This window comes from Sus scrofa, chromosome 7, assembly GCF_000003025.6.
Source record: "Sus scrofa isolate TJ Tabasco breed Duroc chromosome 7, Sscrofa11.1, whole genome shotgun sequence".
Taxonomy (NCBI): Eukaryota; Metazoa; Chordata; class Mammalia; order Artiodactyla; family Suidae; genus Sus; species Sus scrofa.
The window spans coordinates 60025523-60052754 of NC_010449.5; the positions used below are offsets into that span (position 1 = coordinate 60025523).

General features: G+C 55.3%; 1 protein-coding gene across 1 annotated transcript in view; it reads left to right on the forward strand.

The window, feature by feature from the left end:
- HCN4 (hyperpolarization activated cyclic nucleotide gated potassium channel 4) overlaps window positions 1-26736 on the forward strand; it is a 41863-nt gene extending 15127 nt beyond the window's left edge. Inside the window, exons 2-8 of the mRNA XM_003128497.5 lie at window positions 8446-8869; window positions 17320-17481; window positions 19494-19712; window positions 21652-21798; window positions 21909-22149; window positions 22452-22616; window positions 22710-26736. Of these exons, the coding sequence (XP_003128545.2) occupies window positions 8446-8869; window positions 17320-17481; window positions 19494-19712; window positions 21652-21798; window positions 21909-22149; window positions 22452-22616; window positions 22710-24166 (2815 nt within the window). The 3' untranslated portion in view covers window positions 24167-26736. The remainder of the gene's footprint in view (window positions 1-8445; window positions 8870-17319; window positions 17482-19493; window positions 19713-21651; window positions 21799-21908; window positions 22150-22451; window positions 22617-22709) is intronic.

Consider the following 27232-nt stretch of genomic DNA (forward strand, 5'->3'; position numbering starts at 1 on the left):
GGAGAGGCAGGAGCCCAGTTAGGAAGGTGCTGAAGTAGGCCAGGTGCTGGGTGGATGAGCTGTGCTGAATCCCACACGATTGACTATTGGAAGGTCAATGAGATAGGAGAGTCGAGGTTGATTCCCAGGTTTGCAGGTTAAGCATTCAAATGGCTGGTGGTGTCTTGTGCTGGGAGCACAAGAGTTTGTGGGGGAAGCTGCCAAGTGATATGTGGCTATGTGGAGAAGGAGGTTCCCGTGGGACATCCAGGTGTTGACCTGTAGTCAGCAAGTGACCACATGGCTGTGGGGGAGGGGCGGAGAGAGGTCTGGTTTGGAAGCCAGAAGAATAAAGATGCCCTGGGAGTTGGTGAGGAGGAAAGGGAGGATGAGGGCCCAAAGGAACAAAAACATTTAAAGGTTACGCAGGGGAAGAGGAGCTCCTGCATCGGGAGGGAAAGGAGAGGCAGGACAGAGAAGAGCCAGCACAGCGGGGTGTCTTGGCAGAAATGGTGCACAGTGTCACGTGATGCCGAGGGTCAAGACAGAAACAGACTGGGAGGTGTCCCTGGGATTTTGAAGCAGGGCGTGTGCCTCGATGATGTTGCTGGGTGGTTGAGAGCAGTGCTGGGGATGGACGTGGATGGACACTGGTGAGGGCAGTGGAGGGGATGGACGTGGAAGTGAGAGAGTGGAGACAGTGACACATCTTTCGGGAGGCTTAGTTCTAGGGGAGATGAGATACGACAGTGGGGGTTCAGGAGAGATTTTATTTTCTTCATTGCAGAGAGCTTAAAAGCTGATGGGAAAGGCTGAGTAGAGAGGGAGCTTGAAGACACCGGCGAGAGAGGGGGTGCCCTGCAGGTTCTGGCTCCTGGGGAGGGAAAAGGGATGGTGTCAGGACAGCAGGTGGAGGGGTCACCAATTCCCTTGTGACTGGGGGAGGGGAGGGGGTGAGGGAGAGACAAGCAAGTAGGAGTCTGGTGGCAGGAAGAGGACGGGGACTTTCTGGTGGCGTTTGTTTTCTCTGTGAAGGACAGGTGGTGTTATCTGCTAGGAGTGAGGGTGGAAGTAGTGGAAAGAGGAGATAATTTGGAAAAGCTTCTGTGGGAAGTGGTGGAAAGGTTATTAGGGTCTCCTGGAAGGTTGGGCTAGCAGAAGTGAGGGCCCAGCTGAGCATGGAAGCCCTGATGAGGTACAAGGGGCTAAGGCACTTGGTGTTTATTGCTAGAACTGGGCTGAGGTTGTGGGATTTTCTGCATAGCCACCCGCCCGAATAAATATGAAAAGAGCTGATGATGGCCCTGGGCCAGGGCTGTGAGCTGGGGAAGTGGTGCCAGAAAGATGGGGCAAGAGGGACTGATGAGCAGGACCATTATGTTGGGGTCGGGGGGAGGATGGGAAGAGGCAGGAGGGATGTCATGGGAGAATGAGAGGGTCAGCTGACTGCAGGCTCCTGGGACCCTAAAGAATAGGCTTAGCATGACTGGGTAAGTAAATTAAAAAATAGATATGCCATTACATATATATATATATGTATATATATATGTATATATATATATATATATATATATATATATTTATTTATTTATTTTAAGCTGGGAGGAAAGGAGATTAGGGTGGGAGAGAGCATTGCTCATCCAAGTTTGGAGGTGGACCAGCTGGAAGTAGTGAGCCAGTCCAGGGGCTGCTGTTGGAATGGACTGGAGTGAAGACATTAGAGGCAGGACCTCAAGCCACTGGGATGCTGGGTGTCATTGGGTTGATGGGAGGGAGTAGAAGGCACCCAGCGTGAGGGCAGGATTCAGGGTGGAATGGAAGGTTGTGAGCCAGCATCACCAGGGGCCTGGAGGGTGGCAGACGGATGCTGGAAAGATGGCCAGCAAATGACAGGATGCTCCAAGGATCTTGTGGATGTTCCCGCAGAAGAGGCGTCAATGTGGAGAGGGGGATGTTCATGCCACCCTGGCCCTGAAGCCTGTGGGCTTTGGGACAGTGATGTCCTTAGGACACACCTAAGGTTCACTGATGGGAAGAAGCAGATGGGTTAGGGAGGGAAGATGTTAGGAGGAAGGTGCTGTGGAAGAGAGCGCAGGAGCCAGGGCTGGGAGGGAGAAGGCGAGTAGGAGGAGGTACAGAGTTTGGGAGAGAGAAAATACTACCAACCAGGTTTATATTTCTAGAGCATGCTGAGAAGTGGGGCTCTTGAGTCAGACTGTTTGGGTTTGAATTCCTGACACACCGGGTCCAGCCGATTTCCCCGCTTCTTGTGCCTCAGTCTCAACTGTGAAGTGGGCATAATCATAGTACCTACTTCATAGGATTTTCATGAGGATTCAGTGAGATAGGACCGTCTATATAAGGGACTCAGATAACACCTGCCTCCCGCTGTGCAGATGGCTCCCACACAATAAGTACCCACCAGGTGTGGATGGCTGCCCTCTGTTTTCTCATCACATCATCTTCCTGCTCAGTTCGGGCCGTTATCTATGCTGGGCCTAGAATGGAGGGGAAGCCCCCAGCCCCCATCCCTTCCTCAGATGCAGACTCCTAGCTTCTTTGTTGGGGGCCAGAAGGAGCATGGGGTGGTACCTGACAAAAGAGGCAGGAGGTGATGACTGTGAACACAGACACCCAGCGCGGTTAGACCAAGTTCGTGGAGGAGGAGGCGGTTGACCTGGGTTTTGGATGAGGGAAGGGATTTCACAAGATAGGGGTGGTCTCAGGAGGAGGAACCAGGAAGAGGATGGCGATGCGGCCCGTGGTTGGGTGTTCAGTTGGCTCCTGGGAAGAAAGCAGGAGGGAGAAGAGGGAAGAGGGGTCAGGGATTTGCCAGACCAAGGAACTTGAACTTTCTTCTGTAGTCACTGGGGAGGGGGGGTGTCTACCAAAGGAGGGGGGATGTTTCACGCATGGGGTTACAGAATCATAGCATTGTGTCCGGGTAACCCAGAGATCATGTGATTTGGAGGGAGAGAGAGAGGAGGCTGGCAACCAGGCGGGTGACAGGGCAAGGGTCCACTGGGTGGGGAGTAGTGAGGAGCTCATCTAGGACAGAGTATTTGGGGACCAATTCAGAAGCTGTCATTGAAGAGGCCACATGAGACCTGGTCACTGCGTGGGGGGTGGGCCTCTGGGGGCGGGTGGGAGGAAAGAGAAGGCAGCTGAGGATGGCTGTGCAGTTTCGAGCCCAGGCAGTTGAAGTGCTGACTGTGCCATTCAGCTTTGAGGAGTAAGATGCTGAGCTCAGCCTTGGACTTGCTGGGTGGAGGAGCCAGCAGGCCCTCCAGGTGGCAGGTGGGAATGCAGTCTGGTGCTAGGAGCAGTGTCTGGAGTGGGAGCCATCTGCGCAGAGGGAGGAGGGTATGAGATGGGACCGTGGCTGTGCTGCTCCTCCAGGAGAAAGCATGGGAAGCCCCCTGGCCGCCAGCACCGCAGGGGCACAGGCCTGCGTGGGACCAGGCTCCTGCCCTCAGGGAATCCACAGTGTTCTGGGAGATCAGAGCCGGGGCTCAGGCTGGGCTGAGAGTCTGGGAGGTCCAGAAGAGGCAGCGCTTCAGGTGAATCTCGAAGGATGGAAAAATCTTAATGGGCAAAACCAGACGTTCCCTTTCCTCCAGCTGACTGGATTCCCAGTGGATATCATTTGTGTCAAAATGTCTGCAATTGGGTGTGCAAGAAAATATGCCCACCTGAAAATGGATGTGTATACAATGGCAAAATTTAACGGGTACATAGACGAGAGTATGTGCACAAAGGGTGTGTGTGTGTGTGTGTGTGTGTATGCGTGCGTGCATGCAGGTGTGTTCATGTGAGAGAGAGCGTGCATGAGCATCTGTTCTCAGAGGCGAGCATGGGCATGTGTGGACAAGAGGAAACTGAAGGAGATCAACCCTGTTTCAGGACTTCCACTTCCCCTGCCTCTGTTTTATCACCATTCATATCCTCTGCAGCCTCCAGGGTAGGAGGTCCAAAGGCCTCTGAGATCAGGGTCAGGAGCCTCCTCTCTTCTCTTCCCTCACCTCCCTTGAGGCCATAACCTTCCTCTCAGACCATGAAATGTTCTAGGTATCAGTGTAATGGCCTTTGGGCTTCCTTCTGTGCATGAGACAGCTGCCACAGGCTGCTCCCCCTTTCTGAGCAGCCATCACCTGCCTGGATGGACCTGGTGGTCCAGGTAGGAAGTAAGGTCTGAATTGAGGGAGAACAGGCCTGGGGTCCTGGGGAAGGGTCTCCAGAGCCCAGGTGATGCCTTGCTGGTGAGGACTTCCTCTCAGCTTAAAGATCCCTGGATGGGGAGGGTCATCTGGCTTTGGGGAGACCCAGGCCTCTAATTCAGGCTTGTGCCAACTCCAGCATGTCTGAGTCTGGCTATCATTGCTTCCCTTCTAGGGCCTGACACCAGCCACCACCGATGCATAGCCTAGATTGTGGGATTTATTCATGAAAGTTTCTAGAGGCAGTGGGAGGGGGGACTAGGGGAGAATTGGACATCCACTTTTGTGGTTTTCCCTTCTGCGGGATGGGTACAACTGTGCCCTATTGACTGCTGATGAGTGGGTTGCTTTTAATACTTGAAAGGTGTGCTAGGAGTTCCCTGGTGGCTTGGCGGGTTAGGGATCCAGCATTGTCACTCCTGTGGCTCCGGATACTACTGTAGTGCAAGTTCAATTCCTGGCCTGAGAACTTCCACATGCCCTGGGAATGGCCATAAATAAATAAATATATTTATTTTTTAAAAAAAGGTGTTCTAGTTTCCCCACCCAGGAAGTATCTTAGAGGGCCCAGCATCCGGAGGATAAATCCCCTTGAAATATCTTTACAAACTTCTCTTCTCTTGTCTCTAGGGCATGGATGCACCTGCTGTGGTAGGCTACCTCTGTAGCAAAGGTCCCAGAAAGGCTTGTCTGTCCCCCAGCATCCCACTGAGGTGCTGAAAATCCCAAGAGGTCAGACTCTGGAGTTCCACAGACCTCTCTGAATTTTGGATCTTCTCCTTACAAGCTGTGTGGTCTTGGGCAGTTACTTCTCTCTGAGCCTCAGTGTCATCACCTGTAAAATACAGATTATAGCAGCCACTTTAGTGCTGGTATAGGAGTAAATGAAGAAATGCATTGAAAGTGCAAAGTTCGTGTTTGATACTTGAAGTGTTTGGGGGTCTTTTTGAGTAGAGCCTTTTGAATCACCAAGGAGTCCCCAGTGAAAATGTGCAGGGCCATTGAGGAATCACATGAGATGCTTCTAATCACTAGGACTGGGGGAGAAGGGGCCAGAGAGCTAAAGAAGCAGTGGGAAGACTCTTGCCAACTTCCCCTGGCTGGGCCAGGGTGGCAGGGCTGGCAGACATGCTGGGAGCTGTCCGTGGTGCTGATCGTTTTTTTTTTTCTTTTTTTTTTTTTTGCTCTTGCCCAGCCCAGCTTTCACTCTGCAACTGTCTGGCAGCGTAAGGACTCATAGTGTACAAAGCCAAGGTCAGCTCCCAAAGCCCAACTCCTATTACCTCCTCCAGAAGCACTTTCTGACCTCACCCTTCTAGCTACCAGGAGCCCACCCTTTCAGATGCCTGGGCTGCTGCCTGGAATGGTTTCTTACGTCATTGCCAAAACTTGTCTTCTGTCTAAACCTTGTCCTCTGATTGGACCAGGAGCTCCCTGAAGTCAGGGTGTCTCTGCTGAAATAGATAAATTCTTCTGCCCAATTTTCCAGGGAATATTGTGGCCCCTGACTTCTACCAGTGGCTTTTCTGGAACCATTATAATTTCCCCTTCACCCACTTGCAGTAGGTGCTTTGCTTTGGCTCTTCATCAGAAGATTTCATCTACCTCCCTCACCGCTTTCTTGTGAATTTATTAACTTGAATTACTTATTTACTCATTTAAAAAATACAGGCTATAACATTCAAATAGTTTAAAACTGAATTTCAAAAAAACAATATATAAAACGCACACACACAAAATACAGGCTAGGTGTAGATCAGAGCATTTTACAAATATCAATTCATTTCGTTCTTTTAACAGTCCTGCTAGTTAGATAATGTTAACCTCATTGAGCAGAGAAGGAAACTGACCATGGAGAGATTAAGTGACTTGGCTAGTAAATGACAGACCAGGAATCAAATTCAGGTTGGCTGGACCCGAGAGCCCGTGTCGCTTTCTTCCCACCACGTTATGCGGCACTTGTGCATCTCTTGGAGGCTCCAGGACAGGAGTGTGTGGGAAGGAGTGCTCCAGTATTCCAGCCCCAGCCCAGATCAGGCACCAGAAATATTCCTTAGCATCTGGAAACACGATTGACGCAATTAGTCAGAATGCAAGGAAATGGGTGTTTTTGCCTCATGTAATTTGGTTTTATGAAGACCACTAAATGCAAACATTCTCCTGTTAATTACTGTCTCAAATTTGGTCTGTAATTGAGGGAACTAGAGCTGGGAGAGTGTAGAAACCTGCTGGAATGGCAGGCCTGCCCGAGTCAGCATTTCCAGCCGCCTTGCACCCGCTCTGTTAATTTTAGAAGCTCTTCCAGTCTGGGAGTATTATTAGCTTTATGTACAGAGGGCCACCAGGTCCTCAGTGGCCTCTCTTTGTCACAATTTTTTGCTTTGTTTTGTTTTTCCTGAGAGATTAAAGGAAAAGGAGTGATGACCATGTATACATAGGGGTGTTTGCACACTGTGTGGGTGAATGGGGATACCTGTGTGTGGCATCTAATGCGTGTCTGCAGCTGTCTTTGAATGGTGTGCATGAGGTTGAGTGGAGAGTGTACACAGCTTGAGAGCAGCATAGAATCTGAAACCACTCTCCTGGGCCCCACAAGTCATTAGTAGGGTGTGCTGTGTTCTGTGTCATGGGCGTGAAGGCTGGGGTGGGTTCTCCCACATGGCCTAGGGGAATTGGGGCTAGAGAGGAGGTGGTGGGTTGTGAATGAAAAGCCTCAGCCAATGAGGCTCTGACTCGAAGTCTTGTCTTGAGGCCTTGAAGAACTTGGCTTTCAAAGGAGCTGCTGAAAACTGCCATCCTGAAAGCCACACTTCCCTGAGCCGTGTGACGTGGGACCACTGTCTCACCCACCTCCAGTGAAACAGAATGCTCTCTCCTTGACTCATAGTACCATTTTGAGTTGGACAAAGAAAGCAATTTGCTATGAAGGCACTTTTTTTAAATCTTGGAACCATTCAGGCAGGGGCACTTTGGTTTTGCAGTGGGACCCTCTGAAAACTCAAGGAAGTTTATCTTTTTATCTCCCACTCCTTCCCTCCTGGTCTCCCTGCAGTAAAGAATTAAAGATGGCTGAAAGGTTATTTCTCTTGAGAAAAGACATGCTTATTTCTGCCCAGCAGAATACCTCCATCTGTCATTGTGTCACTCTCTAAACTACTAGCAGAGGGAAATAGCTCTGCAGTGCAAGTTTTTGGTCTTGGGGCCAGCCCTGCAGTGGGTGGTTTTGGGGGCAAGGTCGCTGGTCATGCCTTCTATACATAGGGTCTGTGCCTGCCTGTGCTGTCTGTACACTTCAGATGGGCTCCATCTGGGCCAAGTGGGAGACCAGTGAGTTGGCTTTTACCTCCTCATATTGCTTGACCTCTCAGAGGTTTCACCCTGAGGGTCCCTCCCCACCTCCCCCAGGAAGCACTTGCAGTTGCTTTGAGGCCTTAGGAGAAATGATGCTGGAAGCCCCCACTGGTACCCCATTGGATTAGGTGGTACCTCACTAGTGCCTGAAATCTCCCCATTAGCCTTGCCTGCCTTTGACGGTATCACTGACCTTCCTCAACTTTGTGTTTGAGGCAAACCTCTGGGGAAGAGTGATAGTAAGACGTCTTCAGACTATAAGGGATAGGCTGAAGGGAGAGCCGGTGTGGGAGAGGGACAGATCAGAATTATGGGACCTGTCATTGTACAGTGGGGAAACTGAGGCCCAGAGTGGGGAGGGCACCTGCCTGATGTCACCAAGTGTCAGCAACAGAGCCGGGGCTCAATCCCATGCTTCCTGGGTACCTGCTGTGTGTCTGGACCTTCCCTGTTCTCTGCTCACTGTCTGTGGCATGTATGCTTACCAGCCTGTCTCAGGCTACAGTTGACCCTCAGGGAGGATGGAGCAACCTGGCCTGAGCCTGGGCAGTGTGGGGTGAACTACTTCCACTGCTTAAATTGCCTCTTACTTCTCTCTCAATGTCATTGTTTGGTTTGCTCTTCAGTCTCTCACTGGGGCATGGGGATTGGAGTAGGAGGCTTGTCATCAGGGAGCTCACAGAGAGGCAGGCAGAGGACATCGCTAAGGATGCCTAAGGAAGAGCCTCTTTCTGTGCCAGTCATCACATCTTGCCATGGTACCCATGTGCCTGTCTTCTGCAGGTTCTCAGAACCACTCAAGTCTTCTCTCTCCTACCTTTGCTCTCTCTGAGCTTTCTTTTAGTCTATAATTCATTCTCTCTCTCCTCCTATGACTGATCCCTGTGTCTCTGGGCAGATTTTACTGGGACCTGACGATGCTGCTTCTGATGGTGGGAAACCTGATCATCATTCCTGTGGGCATCACCTTCTTCAAGGATGAGAACACTACACCCTGGATTGTCTTCAATGTGGTGTCAGACACTTTCTTCCTCATCGACTTGGTCCTCAACTTTCGCACAGGGATTGTGGTGGAGGACAACACAGAGATCATTCTGGACCCACAGCGGATTAAGATGAAGTACCTCAAAAGCTGGTTCGTGGTGGATTTCATCTCCTCCATCCCTGTGGACTACATCTTCCTCATTGTAGAGACACGCATCGACTCGGAGGTCTACAAGACTGCCCGGGCCCTGCGCATCGTCCGTTTCACCAAGATCCTCAGCCTCCTGCGCCTCTTGCGTCTCTCCCGCCTCATTCGATATATTCACCAGTGGGAAGAGGTGAGTGATCAGACCCAAACCTCTTGGGGGAAGAGAAATCTTTCCTTGAAGGGGAGTGAGGGCCCAGCACGTGACCTCAGATAGTTGGATGTGGGCTGTTAGATTTTAGCAGGCACATCTTCTCCAAGAGGACAAATATTAGTAATTTCTTGACCCCTCTTATGTGCTAGATACTACACAAGGTCACTGTATAGGCAATATACTAATTAAATTTCCAACAGCCGTAGAGGATCCTGGAAAGGTATGTGTAAGTACTCATTTTTTACAGGAGGAAACAGAGAAAGTCTCTAAAGGGTTTATATAATGTCACAGAATTATTAATTAGTGAACCTGAACTCCAGAGCCTGCATTGTTAATCATTGCACTGTATTGTAGGGGTTGCAAACTCATAAACCTATGGGGGCCAGGCAGGGGATAGGAATGGGGGAAAAGGGCCATTTGGAGGATAGTAGGGAGTATGGTGGACTGGGGAAAGTGGGAGAATATATCTTCATCTGATTCAAGCAGCCTCTACTCAGCTCTCACCATTGTGGCCAAGTGGGAGTGGGTCTCAGGTTGCTAGATCTACAGATTAATCATGAGAAGCAGAAATCTGGATTTTTTTTGTGCAGACTTTGTTGGCAACTGTCGTAGGTTGGGTTCTTCTGGTACAGACCTTGAGATGAGGATTTGTATGAAAGTGATGTTTTTTGGTGGGGAAGGTGTTTCCGGGAAGATCTGGTAAGGGATTGGGGAAGAGAGACTGGGAAAGGAATAGGAAGGAAGGAACTCAGACAAGGGTGACCCCAAGCAAAGTCCCATGGGGAGCTCAGTGTACCCCACACGTGGGAGTTGTCCCAGTCAGGGCCAAGGAGTTGGACTTTCTGTATCCCCTCACCTGTTGGTCCTCGGCTCAGGACACTTCCAGCCCTCGGTGCAAGCAGGTAAGGTGGTTTCCTGCTGCCCAGCCTCTGACAAAGAGCCAAAGGTTCTGGCTGTAGGCAGTGCAAGTTTGGAGCGTTCCTGGAGTTGTGTGAGCACAAGCTGGAAAGGGATCCTAGGGCACTGGCTATAGAAACTAAATTAAAAATTGTAAAAGAACCAGGTGGCTAACACCATTCTGAACAAACCTGACTCATCTGTGGGCTGAATGCATCCTTCTCTGGGAGAAAGAGAGGCCTACAGGCTGTGGTTTGGGGAAAGAAAAAAAAAAAAGCAGGTGACCATGAGACCACAGCCACTGCCCAGGTACCCCCTTTTGGAAGTAGCAGGCAGGCCAGCCTGGAGGGTACCAGGACTGCGGGAAGTGGGATCTGTGAGACTGTTGGCCTTGGGCTCCAGAGTGGGCTGCGGTCTGGGAAAGCTTCTGCAGAGGTGCATTTCTTGTTGTCGTTCTCTGCTGGTCTCCCATCTCTGGAAGTTCTGCTTCATGGGATGGACGTTCCCATGCTCAGGACATGAGGCCCCCACCCCACCCCACTCCACCCCCAGCATCAGCATGTGCCCTGGGCAACAGCATCAGTTGGCTGGTAGTCGAGGCACTGGCAGATTGAGGTCAGAGGTGTCATGAACACCTGTGCTGCAGAAGTGCCTGCACCAGCCTGGCAGAACCGCTTCATGGAAGAAATTCTCTTTGGCTTGGAAAATTTGCATTATTCCTGCTGACAGGAGGAGCAATGACTTGTCCAAGGTCACGCAGCAGACCTCTGGCAGGGCCAGATCAGATCCCAGTTGGTGCTCTTGGCTCCCAGCAGTGTGGCAGTCCCCACCGGGCATGAGGGGAGGCGTGTGGGCTTTGGAGCCAGGATGACGCATGTGAATTATTAACATCCTGGCTCCACACTGCCTCGCTGTCTGACCTTGGGGCCACCTTGCCCCCAGTGCCTCGGCCTCTGATCTGCAAAGTGGGTATAAGTCATACCTTCTTCGGTGGATTGTTGTGAGGATTAAATGAGATGATGTTTATAAAACCTTCAGCGTGAAGCCAGAGCAGAGAACTGGTGACTAAATGCCCCTCCCCACTGGCTGTCTTCATAACCCCTGCGCTTCTACAAGGGGTGTACTTTCCTCAAATACTTCTCCCCCCGGGGGCACTGGTTCCTCACTCCTAGCCGACAAGGTAAACAGGACAGGATTTATCATCCGTATTTGTCATGTGGGGAAACTGAGGGTGAAGGGCAGCTGCCCCCATCACAGGATCTGGACCTAGGCCTCCTGACTCCCGAGCCTGGCCCTCCCTGCATTCTGAGGTGGCCTGAAAGGAGGCTGATGGGCTCTGTCACTGTTCCCTGGGTTGGGGACGACTCCCTGCTGAGGCTGGGGAGGCAGGCAGGAGGGTGGAGGGGTGGGGTGAGTTCTGTGGGACAGTTTGGGGGCGAGGAACCTGATGGATGGAGATGCAGAGAGAGAGGCTGGCCTGTGGGAGGGGACGGTGTCCATGGGTGCCAGGGTGGGGTGGCTGGGGCCGCTCTGCGTGGCTGCAGAGGAGAGATGGAGGCGTGTTTCCTGGAATGTCCTGATGGGCTGGTCTCTTGGTTTCTGTCCCAAGTAGAAAATCAGAACCGTGTTGGTGCCCTCTGTCCCCGAGCCCCCAACCTTCTGTGTGTCTTGGACTTAACTAGGCTGCTGTTAAAAGCAGAGAAGTAGTCACCCTTTCCCTCCTCTGGCGTTGGTTCACGTCTCCAGGCCCCAGCTCCCCACTTATGCTTGGGTACTTTGGGGAGGATTGGCAGAGTTGCTAGTGTTTGGGCAGGAGCTAAGTGCTGCTTTTACTGTCCCTATACCATACACCCTGGGAGCTGGCCGGGGCTCCAGTCCCCACTGCCCCTCTGGCCTGGCGCCCTCTGGGCCACCTGGAAGTGGCCAGGCAGGCTGTGCCCCTGGCCTTTCCCTGGAGGACAGAGGCCCCAGGCCAGGGCTCTGACCAGGATATCTCTACCCCATCTTGCGGGCAGGAAGGGAGCTCCCGGGAGGCCAGATGGATGACTCCCTGCTCCCTCCACACACACCCTTATCTTACCTACCAGCTGGGAAGGAAATTGCTTTGGGCCGGTGTCTGCTGGGTGCACGGCCTTGCCGAGGGCTCCCCCCAGACCCCCGGGATTGAATTGGGCTTTCCCAGTCGGTCCCAGGAGCCCTGTCTCCAGATCCTTGGTAGCCTGCCCAGCCGTGGGGCTTCTCCCAGCCTCAGCCTGGCCCAGAGGGAGCAGCAGGGAGACCCTCTGAGGCCTCAGGTCTGCAAGAGACCTAGAAGGACAGGTCCTCGTGGAGGTACCCCTACTCTGTCTCCTCCTCCAACTCCAATTCTTGTGAATCCCTTTCCCTCTTTGGGCCTCGGTTTCCTCATCTGTCAGATGCACTCTCATGTTCTCAGAGGCTGGGGCTCAGTCCTCACTCTCACCTCCCTCGGCGGGGATCGTGTTAGCCGGTCATCTTGAGGACATGGTTGTGGCCCTGGGTGGAGGCTGGGGAGTCAGCCTCCCCTGCGGAGGGAAGAGCTTAGCCAAGGCCCACTGCTGAAGCTTCAGATTTGCTGGATTCCCGACCCTCAGCCTGCCACTGCCTCCCCCAGCCTGGCCCGGCCCAGCCTCCCCGTCAGAGAGTTCGTAGCAGTTCTGGGGAGTCAGGGGAGGTGGAGGGTCTTGGCAGGCAGAGGCGACATCTCAGAGGACACCAGCTTCTGCCTCCATCCTGGGCGATCTAGGTCAGTATCCTCCCTCCCAGCCTCTCCCAGCCAAGCCTCTTCCCTCCCTCTGAGGTGTGAGCTTGTTATAGGCATGGAGGCTATTGTTAGAAACCCTGGTTGCCCCCCTTCGGTTGTTCCTCTCCCGGTGCAGCACCCCAGTGACCCATCCCAGGAGCCTCTTGTTTGCCTCGGCAGCACCTTCGGGGGGAGACTGGAGGCAGGAGGCAGGCAGCCCCTGATGGGCCTTGATTTCTCTGCTGCTCTCAGAATCAGGAGTTTGGGATGACACAGAGGCGTGGTTCCCAGAGGCAGGGGCTGGTCTTCTCTATGGGCCCCAGGAAGGGACCTGGCATGCCCCTCAGTTCAGCCACCTCTAGTTTGTACCCAGGATACACACACATCAGCCACCTACTCAGGCCCAGGGTTACTGTCACCAGGGTGGCCTCTTGTTCCTGAGGCCCAGGGAGATGCTTGTTCTTCCTTGAGGAAGAAATGAGTCCCAGGAGGGAACGCCACCAGACCCCAAGAAGAGGCCTGGACACAAACTCCAGTTTCTGGTCTTTCCCCAGGACTGAGAAACCCACTCTTTGTTTTGAGGGCTGGGAACGAGAGGGAAAGGGACCACTGTGCTGAGCACCAGGTGCGTGCCAGCTGTGGAACCCTCTCCTGATCCTCAGTAACAGCCCGGAGGGCTAGCAGTTATTGCCCATCACACAGGTGAGGAGACTGAGGCTGGGGGCAGAGCAGGTACTCGCCCAAGTTAGGACACACCACCCTGTCCTTGCTCTGGAGTCCAGAAACTGCAGAAGGGAAGTGGAGTGTCCCCTGAGTGCCACACTGGGCACAGAGAGCATGCTGCCCAGGCGCTGGAAATGAAGGCACTCAACCCCCACAGTCAGAACCAACATCATAAAAGGGGGTTTTAATGAGGTATAAAGAGCAAGACAAATATTTGCTTGGTGCAGCTGACTTGCGGGTGGCCTGTGGCCCCAGCCCACAGCGGGGACACATGTGTCTTTAGCAACCTCTCCCAGCAACGTCCAGCCTTGCGCTCAGCAACCACACCTGGTGCTGAAGAGTATTGTGGGGGGCGCGAGTGTCCACCATCTGGGGTACCCTCCTAGCCTGCATGGATGTGTCCTCCACCAACTCTTCACGGGAAGCTCAGACTTTGCCACCCTGGTATCCCTGGCTTTGCGTGTCTGAGAGCCATCCGTGGTACCCCCAACACCCCCCCCACAACTGCCCCACCCGGGCACTCCCAGCATCTGCGTCATTTTTCAGCCCAATACCAGGTACACCACCACCACCACCACCATCACCACTGCCACCAGGCTCTCTGAGGATACGTGAGTCTGTACCACCTGCAGGAAAAAGCACCTTTTTCCTTCCTGCAAAGGCAGGGTCCCTGTGGGCTGTGCCTGCCCAGAGTGGGGCCTTTTGCAAATGCCTCGGTGACAGCCCTGATCCGCATCGTCTCCATCACTGTCTTCATCACCTTTCCTTCGTCACTTAGGCACATCACAGTTTCTGAGACCCTCTGCATACTCATTGCTAAGATCACGACAAAGGTAAAATTAGACAAGGGCCCAATCTTGGAAAAAGATGAGAAGAAAAACAATGATGATACCAAAGGAGCGATACCTCGCATTAAAACATGCCAACCTTGACATGGCCTTTAAGACACAGAGAACCACATAGAAAGGAGCAGTTACTGTGGGTGGTGGCATCTGGGATGCTTTCTAAAAGTGGCCCAAGGCTTCCTTCAATGTAGTATCTGGCTCAGGCTGTTATAGCAAAATACCCCAGGCTGGGGGGCTTAAACATCCAACATTTCTTTCTCATGGTTCTGGAGGCTGCAGGGACATGATCAGGATGCCAGTGTGGTTGGGTTCTAGGGCCTGCTTCCTCATCTGCAGATGTCCGCCTTCTTCCTATGACCTCTCACGGCCACCTACCAACTCTCTTGTGTCTCCTCCTACAAGGGCACTAATCCCATTCAAGGTGGCCCCACCCTTATGGTCTATTCACCTCTCCCTCCTAATGCCATCACATTGAAGGCTAGGGTTTAACATACCGATTTTTGGGAGACAAATATTTAGTCCATAGCGACTGGGAAACAAAGGAACTTTATAATAATGACCCCACCCATGTGTGTGTTCAGAGCCCAGAGCTCTTTCTTAGCCAGTTTAATTTTTCCAGCAACCCTGAGAAGTGGGGGCAGATGTCTAGCTTTGTTTCTTTGGAGGGTAAGCTAAGGTGTGGTGGGAGGTGAGGGCAGGCGTTTACCATCCCTGAGACTAAGTGGTCCCATGCTCTCCATCCCCCCTGAGTGGGGAAGCTGATAGCATTCGGGTCAGCCAACATTTTGAAAATTAGTGAGGAGTTCCCGTTGCGCCTCAGTGGAAATGAATATGACTAGGAACCATGAGGACGCAGGTTCGATCCCTGGCCTCACTCAGTGGGTTAGCAATCCGGCGTTGCCATGAGCTGCGGTGTAGGTTGCAGACATGGCTCGGATCTGGCGTTGCTGTGGCTGTGCATAGACTGGCGGCTACAGCTCTGATTCAACCCCTAGCCTGGGAACCTAAAAAAAAAGAAAAGAAAAGAAAAAAGTAAATTTAGTGAGCCCAAGGTCATGGAGCTATGTGTTTACCTAATCAGGTGCTGAAGAGGCAGAAGGGGGATCTTCCCTTGGAGCCAACCAGAGTTGGGGTGCTGGTATTGAGGAGCTGCTGCAGGGTCAGGGGGAGAGGCTAGGGGAGCCACCCCGGCTCAGGATCCAGGCCCTGAGGCATGGCCCACAGTGGAGGGATGGCCAGGGGCCACCGGCATCCTGCTCAGGCATGCTCTGCATCCCAGACCCAGGCCCCATTCGCACTCTGTGCTGCCTGGTCTCTAGTGCCCACCCCTCCTTATCCTGGGATGTACCGGCTTAGCCAGGCAATGGCACACTGACAGCCCTGGGGCTGCTTTCTGGGCTCCAGTGTGGCTAGGCTGCCAGGCACACAGCTCTGTCTATAGCACCATGCCATGCGCTGGCCTTACAGAGGAGTGATGCCAGAGAGGCTCACCTGGCCCTGGGTCCCGCGTGCTCTGTGAACACGGCCACATCACTTGGCCACTTTGAGTTGTTTTATCTAGAAAACAGAGTCCCTGAAAAGCACCCTTCCCTCCTTGGGCCAGTCTAATAATCTGCAGGCAGCCCTGGGTTCCAGTCTGCCTCTGCTGCTGCCACTGTGACCAAGCGGATGTCCCTGTACTTCCCTGAGCCGTGGTGTAAATGGGCTAACAGCATCTTCAGCCAAGGGCTGTTGTGAACTTGAATGAGCTGATGCCTGTGGGACTGTGAGCCCCGACTCAGGTGTGGTGTTACTGTCCCTCTGGGGACATAGTGGGGGGTGGGACAAGCGAGGGCTGCCATCTTCCTTGCCACTTGCCAAGTTTATCTTCAGTTTTTCAAAACCAAGACCCAGGCTAAGCCCACATTTCAGAAGGAGGAACCGAGGTCTCTAGTATCCCAGACTATCCTGCCACCAGCTGGGGGGCTGTTGACAAAAGACCACTGGACAGGGTTTGACATATCTAGAGTCTGTTTCTTTGGGCCTCAGATTCCCCCATCTGAAATGGGCTTAAACTAGGTCTCTGTGGCATTGGATGAGTCTGCAGTTTGGGCCCAAAGCCCCTCTCTCGGAAGGCTCTCTACCTGGGAATAATAGGGAGGGACTGGAGCTGGGTGGGCCAGCCCCAAAGGGCCACCTTTGAGACAAGGCCAGACCTCCCTCCACTTCTGTTCCTTCCTTCCTTCTCTGTTCCCTCACCGCCCTGTCACCATGGTGACCCTGCTGAAACTGGACCAAGAGGCAGCTCTGGGAGAAGGGAGGTGGGGCAGGGATGCTGGGATGTACCCACCCTTGGCTCTGCCTGGCCACACTTTAGCCTCTCACTCGAAGCCGTAGGAGTGGAGCTGGCTGGGTGGCCGGGGCGGGGGCCACGGTGCTGCACTTTATTAAACTGTACAGGAGACAGTTGCTGTGCAGACATATTAACTAATTGTAGAGGTTAATTATTAATAAATTAATAATGGTTTGCAAGTTATTGAATACTTCCATACCCAGTAGTAAGCACTTTATATGTATAATTTAATTCCTTTGACAACCCACTCAAGGTAAGAATTTTTATCATCACTTTCCAGATGAGCAAACATGATCAGAGAGGCTCAGGGGCTTTCTCAAGGTCACACAATTAGGAATGGGATAGAAGTTGAGCCTGGGATCAACGTTTGTAGGAACTTGGAGCCTATATGTCTGTACTGCCCCCGTGGCAGAGGGTGGGTGGTCCTCCAGTGACAGATTTAGGGAAATCCCATGTCTCTGATGTGACTACAGACAGACCATGGTCCCCTGAGGAGCCTCTGGCTGGCGGCTCTTGTCCTCACAGCCCTGGGCAGACTGGGGAGGCCGCTTCTCTGCCTGCTTCAGGGCTGTTTGGGCTCTACCTTCTACCAGCCCTCCTTTTGTGTGTCCTGCCTGGTTGGCTGGACACCCCACAGGAGGCCCCCCCACATCCACAGGGATCCCAGGTGGCATCCCTCTGTGCCCCCAGCCCACAGGCTGCTTCTCCCAGGGCCTGGCCTGCCACCCTCCCACCCCCACCTTGGCTGGACCTGCACTGGGCCAGGTGCGCTGCCCAGGGTGTGCAGAGCGGCGGGGCCTGAAGATGCTGCAGGGTATGGCCGGGAGCAGCCGGCTCCCAGCCATGGGAGGATTCTTCCTTTTGCCCACAGATCTTCCACATGACCTACGACCTGGCCAGCGCCGTGGTGCGCATCGTGAACCTCATTGGCATGATGCTCCTGCTCTGCCACTGGGACGGCTGCCTGCAGTTCCTGGTGCCCATGCTGCAGGACTTCCCCGATGACTGCTGGGTGTCCATCAACAACATGGTGGTGAGCACCCCTGGTGTGGCGGGAGGGGGACCGATGAGGTGCCAAGGGGACTCCTCCTGAGTCCCTGCAAGGAGAACCCTCCACGCAGTGCAGGGCTGTGGCAGACCTCTTGGCTGTGTGCTGCCACCTCTGCCGCCTTACAGCCCCCTCTGCAGCTGGGAACCTCGATATTTGGCCCTGATTTTACTCTGGGAGACTAAGACCAGGGCTTCCTCAGGTTCTATCAGGGGTGGCAAAGCCGGGCTGGTGGTTTCTGCCCTCCTACATCTGCTCCTCGGAAGCAGACGCAACTGTTGAAAGCTGAGCCCCAGCAAAGAGAAACCAGTGCGGGGCCCTCTTGGCAGCTCACACATCCCAGATCATGTATGGCTGCCACTTTCTGCTCCAGCAGGAGAGCTGGGCTGGCCCCTGCCCCTTCTCCTTCCCTGCCCATCCCCTGCCCCACAGACCACACAGCCTAGTCACGGGTGGGGTCCTGATTCCCTCCTCCCTGCTCCAGCCCTGCAGGTGGGTGAGAGGAGCCCTGGGGCAGGGTCCCTCATCCCCATGGACCAAGTGGGCTCCAGGCAGGGTGGGGGATCCCCTGGACCTGTGAGTTTTTCCTCTGGGGCTGGGAGCCCCTGCCTCCTAGCTCTAGCTCCCATTTTGGTCTCTTGGCACATCTTCAGGGCCCCAGGGGAGGAAAATCTTGCTTTGAAAGAGGTGAGAGAGACCCCGAGGCATCTTTCAGCATCAAACAGGCCTTTACAAAACAGCCTTTTGATGAGCTAAGTGTAAATGAATTGGCCATAGAGATGGAACTTCCTGGTCCCCAGAGGCTCAGCAGTGAAGCTGGAAACCCTGGCTGGAGGCCACTGGGGACCACCCCTGTTCCCCAGACTGAGCCCAGACCCCTCCACCCCTGGAGATCAGCCCCGCAGACCTCCCACCCTGGTCTGGCCTCAGAGCCCCTAGACTAGCTCAGCTATGTCCAGGACTGTCTGCGTGACCTTGGACATGGCACACAGCTCCTGTACCTTCCTCCAGGTGCTGGGCATGGCCTGGTGACCATGAAGGGCTTGGGGCTCTGGGCAGGGGTTCTGAGGGTCATGCAACAGGGTGGGTTTCCCCTTCGTTGCTAATGCGTCTGCCTCGTGAGCAGAGAGCATGGGGGCGGTGGCCGGTGCTGGGGTTTATCTGGTGGCCCCCTCATTTGGAGCCCTTTCCTTTGTGAGGGTGACAGGCCCACACATGCACTAAATTCAGGAGATGGCCCTTCTGAGCTCGATGTTCCCACGCTGAGCCTTCCTTGAGACACCGACTGGCTTTGCAGACAAAAATAGCCAGGAGCCTGGCTCCCTTTCTCCTCTCCCGCCCCCAGCAGTGTGTGTGTGTGTGTGTGTGTGTGTGTGTGTGTGTGTATGTTCCAGACCAGCCACCTTTGGGTGGGGGAGGGGAACCAGGAGCCACAGCCCCAGGACACAGGCCAGGTTCACACAGGAGGCGACTTAGCTCAACAGCACTTTAACTTTGCTCACCCAAAAAACGAGGACAGTGTTTTTGGCTCAGTCTGCCCAAGCTTGTCCCCCCAGGGGAAGCATATCTGGTTTTATAATTGAGGTCAGTGGGGAAATGGGCTTCACTTGGCAGTAGTTTGGTGAAAGGGGGGCAGGGAATGGAGCTGGCACAGAACAGCAGGGTGGCTCAGCCTGGAGCCCGGGTTGCTGGGGGTTCAGGTGGGGACTAGGCTGGTGCCTATCCCTTTGCTGGGGCTTCCAGTCTGACCCCTCTCCCCTTTTGCCAGAGAAAGGCTTAAGTTGAGGGCCACCAGTGTGGGCATCTCCGCCCCTCACCCAAGGCTTTCAGCCATCTGCAAGGTGGGGCACCTGAGGCCCAGCCACCGGGGACGATAGGCTGAGGGGTGGGCAGTGGCGGGGACTTCCAGGTGCTCCCGAGAAGGGCCTGCCCTCTGCTTGGCCCAAGTCTCTCCCACTCCTCCCCTAATCTCTGTCCCCCTGCGTGTCTGTCCACAGAACAACTCCTGGGGAAAGCAGTACTCCTACGCCCTCTTCAAGGCCATGAGCCACATGCTGTGCATTGGGTACGGCCGGCAGGCCCCGGTGGGCATGTCGGACGTCTGGCTCACCATGCTCAGCATGATCGTGGGCGCCACCTGCTACGCCATGTTCATTGGCCACGCCACTGCCCTCATCCAGTCGCTGGACTCCTCCCGGCGCCAGTACCAGGAAAAGGTAGGGTGGGAGGCCGGGGTCCCTCCTGGGTGCTCTCAGGAGAAGCTGTCCGTCGGTGCTGCCCACAGGGAGCACGGGCTGCCAGGCCCTGGGCCCCTACATGTCCAGCCTCCTGGGATTAGGGCTCCCCAGGTGGCACCCCATCTAGGGGAGAACTGCATCAACTCCCCGGCTTTAAACCTTTAATGGTCTTTTTATCTGAACCCCCCCTTTCCTCCTGCTGTACGGGGCCCTGTCTCTTTTGACTGAGGGCCCCTTCATCTCCTGGCCCCCTACCCCCAGCCCACAATCCCCTCCAGCACCCCCTTCTCTGAGGGCCTTCCCATCAGCATTGAAACTTCCTCCATCTCTCCCTTAGAGCGTCTGTCCCTCCCTCCACCATCATCAGGCTCTGGCTGCTATCTTCCCTGTGGTCTGCCTTTTTCCTGGACAAATTCCTAAAACCAACCAACCAGCCAAAAACCCTGCATTGTTTGGCTGCTGAATCCGCTTTTTTCTCTCGGCCCACTGAGCCTGAGATCCCCTCTGCCCTTCCTGTTACTAAAGCCAGTGGGTCTTTTGGGGTCTCCCCATTTTGCTCCCCTCTGATAGTTATCCCTCCCTCCTTGGCTTTGCACTTGTCCGCATGAACGCGTGCTCTCAGCTCCCTCCCTGCTGTCCTTGGCTGGCTCGCTCACCTTCTCCATCCATCAGACAGCCCACAGTGGCCCCTGGTGCTGTGGGCCCAGCCCTCTGTTCCTCTCTCCCTCTCATCTTCCTGGGGGCTGCTCTTTTCCCACCCCTCGCTCTCTATCCATGTCAGTGCAGTGGCACCCAAATAGAATAATCAGCCCCCACCTCCTTCCTCAACCCCCGACCACTTGATGCCTCCCTGAGCCTCAATCTCATCGCGTCCAAAATAACAGTCTCCTTCCTGCTCTACTCTGAACCTCCTCTCTGGCCTGTCTTGTTAGCAGATATAGCAGCACAGATGCCAGGCCAGAAGCTGGGAGCCAGTCATCCTTGCTGTCTGTCAGTGCCTGCCCCCATCAGCATCTCCCCCTCTTCATCCAGCAGTGCCTGCCTGGGGCGCAGCAGCTGGAAGAACCTTAGGGAACTTCACCTCCCAGCCCTCAGGAGCCCCCTGGCATCTTTCTGCAGCGGCACTGTGTCCCCACCTCTTTGGAGCACAAGTACTTGAGGATAGACTCCCCTATTTCTGATTTTCCTGGGGTACAGGGACATCCCTTACATCCCAGTGTGCAGAAAATCTGTTCTTGCCTCATTGTGCCTCCTGTCCCAGCCTCACTTCTGAGGATTCCCACTCTCCACCCACAATCCAGGGACAGCTGGGGCAGCACCCGCCCATCATCCTCAGGGTGGGCAGGAGCATTTCTTATTTGGTTGAGCCCTGGACACTTGGGTTCACAAATATCTTGTCTCCAAATATCTGTTTAAGGTCCCTGCTCTACCCAGCCCCTCCCATGGGCTGGAGTGGCTCCTCAACAAAAGACTCGGCCTCAGCCGAGGCTACAAGGCCACACTGGGTACATGCCCCACATGATGGGTCAGGCATCCTGGCTTCAGCCTCCAGTCGCTCTAACCGCTGCAGCCCATTCCGCTGCCTGTGTCCGATTGTTACAACTGATGGGAAACAGTTCCTTCTGGAGTCTGTGGGTGAGGCCTCTCCAGTCCACAGTGTAACACAGAAGAGAGGGACATTTAGAGCAGACTTGGTCAACCTCCTGGTCAGTTGGCCTCCTGTAACTGGGCTTTGGACAGTCCCTCTTGTCCCCCAGCCACCTTCATAGTATCAAACATGGTGAGGACTGGACATTCCAGTGGCACCCCTCCTCCGTCCCAAGTGGCTGGGAGTCAGCTAAGTCTGGGTGGTGCCAGCTGGGGTAGTGAAGCCACTGGCTAGGAGGTGACACCCTCTTCCCTCTCTCCTGGGCCTCAGTACAAGCAGGTGGAGCAGTACATGTCCTTCCACAAGCTCCCGCCCGACACCCGGCAGCGCATCCACGACTACTACGAGCACCGCTACCAGGGCAAGATGTTCGATGAGGAGAGCATTCTGGGCGAGCTGAGTGAGCCCCTGCGGGAGGTGAGCTCTGCAGCCTGGGGTCTGGACCTGGGATGGGAGCCAGGCCTTCCTGCTGGGCGGCTGCCCTCATCCCCTCCTCCTCTTCTCCCTCCACCCTGTCTGGGGAGCAGGAGATCATCAACTTTAACTGCCGCAAGCTGGTGGCCTCCATGCCGCTGTTTGCCAACGCGGACCCCAACTTCGTGACCTCCATGCTGACCAAGCTGCGCTTCGAGGTCTTCCAGCCGGGAGACTACATCATCCGCGAAGGCACCATTGGCAAGAAGATGTACTTCATCCAGCACGGTGTGGTCAGCGTGCTCACCAAGGGCAACAAGGAGACCAAGCTGGCGGATGGCTCCTATTTTGGAGGTGAGGCAGCCTAGGGGCGCTGGTGGGACAGGGGGATGGGCTGGAGAGTCAGGGACCGTGACATTGCAGACCCTCATGCTACTGCCTGGAGCTGGATGTCTGTGAGCCCAGGACAGGAGTGTGGTCCCAGAGATGGGAAAGATAGTCTGGTACCTTTTGGTTGGGGACTGGCCTCCCCTATGGCCAGAGCCTGGAGGTGGGGCCTTGTGAACCTGCCCAGCTTCAGTCCCAGGTCAGGGTGGGGCAGGGGGGCCCTTTGGAGTCGGTGGGGAGCGCCCTCTTGACTGCTGCCGTCCTGGCAGAGATCTGCCTGCTGACGAGGGGCCGACGCACAGCCAGCGTCAGGGCTGACACGTACTGCCGCCTCTACTCGCTAAGCGTGGACAACTTCAACGAGGTGCTGGAGGAGTACCCCATGATGCGGCGGGCCTTCGAGACCGTGGCGCTGGACCGCCTGGACCGCATCGGTGAGAGCGCCGCCGGGCGGGTGGCGGGAGGGCGGGCTTCCCTCTCCTCCCACTCTGGTCTGAGCGCCTGCTCTCTCCCGTTCTGTGGCTCAGGCAAGAAGAACTCCATCCTCCTTCACAAAGTTCAGCACGACCTCAACTCAGGCGTCTTTAACTACCAGGAAAACGAGATCATCCAGCAGATCGTGCAGCACGACCGGGAGATGGCGCACTGCGCCCACCGCGTCCAGGCTGCCGCCTCCGGCACGCCGACCCCCACGCCCGTCATCTGGACCCCGCTGATCCAGGCACCGCTGCAGGCGGCAGCCGCCACCACTTCCGTGGCCATCGCCCTCACCCACCACCCGCGCCTGCCCGCTGCCATCTTCCGGCCTCCCCCGGGGCCGGGGCTTGGCGGCCTCGGGGCGGGGCAGACGCCCAGGCACCTGAAGCGGCTGCAGTCCCTGATCCCGTCTGCGCTGGGCTCTGCCTCGCCCGCCAGCAGCCCGTCGCAGGCGGACACGCCGTCTTCCTCCTCCTTCCACATCCAGCAGCTGGCCGGATTCTCTGCACCTGCCGGCCTGAGCCCGCTCCTGCCCTCGTCCAGCTCCTCCCCACCGCCAGGGGTCTGCGGCGGCTCCTCCCCAGCGCCCACGCCATCCACCGCTGCAGCCACCGCCACCGCTGGGTTCGGCCACTTCCACAAGGCGCTGGGTGGCTCCCTGTCCTCGTCCGACTCTCCCCTGCTCACGCCGCTGCAGCCAGGCGCCCGCTCCCCACAGACCAACCAGCCTCCGCCCCCGCTGCCCGGGGCCCGGGGCGGCCTGGGACTCCTGGAGCACTTCCTGCCGCCCCCACCCTCAGCCAGGTCCCCGTCGTCCAGCCCTGGGCAGCTGGGCCAGCCTCCCGGGGAGCTGTCCCCCGGCGTGGCCGCTGGCCCTCCAAGTACGCCAGAGACACCCCCTCGGCAGCCTGAGCGGCTGTCCTTGGTGGCAGGGGCCTCTGGGGGGGCGTCTCCTGTAGCCTTTACCCCCCGAGGGGGTCTCAGCCCCCCTGGCCACAGCCCAGGCCCTCCGAGAACTTTCCCAAGTGCCCCGCCCCGGGCCTCTGGCTCCCACGGTTCCCTGCTCCTGCCACCTGCATCCAGTCCCCCGCCACCCCAGGTCCCCCAGCGCCGGGGCACGCCACCCCTCACCCCGGGCCGCCTCACCCAGGACCTCAAGCTCATCTCAGCCTCTCAGCCTGCCCTGCCCCAGGACGGGGCGCAGACTCTCCGCAGAGCCTCCCCGCATTCCTCTGGGGAGTCAATGGCTGCCTTCCCGCTCTTTCCCAGAGCCGGGGGCGGCAGCGGCAGTGGGGGCCTCGGTCTCCCCGGGAGGCCCTATGGTGCCATCCCCGGCCAGCACGTCACTCTGCCTCGGAAGACATCCTCAGGTTCTTTGCCACCCCCGCTTTCTTTGTTTGGGGCAAGAGCCGCCTCTTCTGGGGGGCCCCCTCTGACTGCTGCTCCCCAGAGGGAACCTGGGGCCCGGTCTGAGCCAGTGCGCTCCAAACTGCCCTCCAACCTCTGAGCTGCGGCCCCGCCCTCCCTCTGCCTCCTCTTTTTTTCTCCCTCCTTTCTTCCTTCAGGTTTAACTGTGATTAGGAGATATACCAATAACAATAATAATTATCATTTAAAAACCCACACCAGAAAAAAAGACAGCAGAAAATAACCAGGTATTCTTAGAGCTATAGATTTTTGGTCACTTGCTTTTATAGACTATTTTAATACTCAGCACTAGAGGGAGGGAGGGGGGAGGGGAGCAGGCAGGGCCCAAATGCAAAAGCCAGAGGAAGGCAGGTGGGGGTGACCCATGTTTGGGGTTCCTAGAACAGACCTGTCATTGCATTCATTTTCAGGCAGTAGCCACCACCAGGCCCTTAGCTGTGAACTTGGAGCCCCACTCTGCTGGGGGTCATCTCATTCCTCCAGGAAGGGCTGCCCTTGGGTTTGTTCCTGAGGAGTCCCCTGAGCCCTTGGGACAAATGGGCCAGGGCCCTGAGAGTCTTGCATTTTTTTCTACTGCAAACTTAGCAAGATATGTATATGAATATGTATATGTTTATGTATATGTATGTAAGATGTGTATATGTATAGCTATGTAGCGCTCTGTAGAGCCATGCAGATAGCCACTCACATGTGTGCACATGTGTGTGCAATCTAATTTAACCCCATGTTGCCAGGACACCCAGGTCACCTTACATTCAGCAACCCGCCTTGGCCCGCAGGCTGGGCCACGCAGGGCCTGGGGGAAGGCGTCTCTTTGGTCCTCAGGGAAGAGGACCCCAGGGCCTCTCAGCAGGCCCCCTCCCTCCCCATTTCTGGTCTCAAAATCCACTCCCAGCCTCACCTCTTCACATGGAAGCCGAAGACTCCAGGCCGTGCCTCTCCTTTCCTGTAGGGTCTCAAGCACACCCTGTCACCTCGGTGGCCCTCTGTTTTCCTATCTGTGCAAAGGGAGGTAAGGGAAACTTCTGTTGACTGAGTCTGCTCTGTGCTGAGCCCTGGTGAAGCACTTACACACAGTAACTTCTTCAGCTGTACAAGGACCAGGAGGTGTAATTACATCTCACAGATGAGGAATCCAAGTTTGGTAATTGTTCCAGAATGGCATAACTGCAAGTGGCAGAGGTGGGACTGATCTGAGATTGTAATGCATGCTTACCTGAGGCCAGCGCCGATGGTTCCTTTTCCTAAGAAAGTCATGTTGAGAGGGGCTGAGTTTGACAGTCTCCACACAGAGTGCAGAGGGAAGAGACCAGATTTCAGAGGTAATCAGACCTGGTTTGAATCCCAGTCCTGCTGCTTCTTAGGTATGTCAACTTGGGCAAGTGATCTGAGCTTTCTGAGTCTGGTCCCCCATCTGTAAAATGGGAATACTTCAAGTACCACCTCGCAAGGACCTATGAGGACCCGGGGGGAAAAAAGTAGGAAATGCCCAGCCCAGCGCCCGGCACAGACCACAGTAGGTGCTCAATAAATCATGGTTCTTCTGCCTCCTCTTCCTGTGCCCAGCACATTGCCCCAGTGAGCTATGGTGAGAGCCCCGGGAGTGCTGGCTGCGGGCCCCAGGACTTAAGATCTCAGGACACAGGAGGCAGCTGGACCTTTCTAAGGGCCTGGGGAAGGTGTGTGGCCAGTGGTGGGCTTGAGCCAAGCCTCCAGGTTTGGTAAGAGTTGGAGGGAAGGAGGAAGTGCATGGTGGGGATATGACTGAGGTGCAGGTGGAGGCGTGGAATCAGGGCTCTGGGAAGAGATCTAGAGGTGAGTGGTCAGAAGGAAGGCCTTAGGGAACAGGCTCAGGGGCCTGGCTTTGAATCTAAAGGCAGCTAGGAGCCAGAACAGGATACAGTGTGGGGGGCCATTGTGAAAACCGCCCAGACACCTCCTGCCAGAGCCAAAGTCAGTGGTCTACCCACTGCCTAAACGGCGGGAGGAGGTTAGGCGCCAAGACCTGCGTAAAGAGGAGAGCTGGCACTGCCCCATCCAGAACACTCCTTCACTCTCTATGCCAGAATGTTGGCAAGATCAGGTTTTGTCCTGGGCTGTGGACAAAGTTCCTCCCTAGATGGGCCACAGGGAGTCTGAGGCAATCATCTAGGAGAGAAGAGAGTGAAGGATCTTAGGGAAAAGACCAGGAGCCACCTGGCTTTCGTCTTTATGGGACAGAAGGAGCCCCTTGATCCCAGGGAGCTCTCAGAGCCATAAATAGCACCCTCAGCTCGATTTTTGCACCTGACTCTTCCCCCGCCAAGGAAGGCAGCAGCACTTGCTCCAAACTCAGTCTAGTCCTGGAGGGGGCGGGGGGGGGAAGAGGGAAGAGGAGTGGAGTGGAGGGTCCAGGGCCATGAATGGTGAGGACCCTTCCTTGTCATCAGGGTGTGGCTCCACCACCCTCTTTAAATGCTCGTGCACACACGCACATTTTATAAAAGCTCTGACTCAGCCCAGCTGCTGCCTGAAGACTGGGAAAGCCAGGTCCTGTCATGGGCCCACCCAACCCTGATCCCCTACAAGCAATTTTCAAATCTTCCACTTTTAAAATGGAAAACGGTAAATGTGCCAGGTTGCATATTTTATTTCAATAAAAAAAAAATTCTAGCAGAAGCTGCCTTCTTCTAGGGGCAGGGATTGGGAGGGGGAGTGACAGTAGTGGGGAATGCTGGAGGCTCAGGAGCCAGGTGGTGGAGAGCAGTGGGGACATGGTCCCTAGAGCACCTGGGCGCTTGTGTGCACAGGCATGTGCTCCCAGAGCAGGGAGTGAAGGTGCAAGGGAGTGCGAGTTTGGGCTAGAGATAAAAGTGTTCACTGGTTATGGGCTGGTGAGAGTCATTAAGGAGGAGGATGAGAGAGGAGGGTGTGTGTGCTAGTGGAGGTGCAAGACTCTGACTTGGGTCCTTCCCACCCCAGCTGTGGGGGCCACAGAGTCCCTGGGACTCGTTGGTCTCCCTGGAGGATGAGGGTATTCAGTGTGCACGTGCACGCTAGGTGGATACTGAAGAGGCAGATGCAATCTTAGTCTGATCAGATGGGCCCTCAGAAGATGGAGGGTGGCCAGAGGACAAAAGGTGACCAGGCTCAGGGGAGGGTGTCA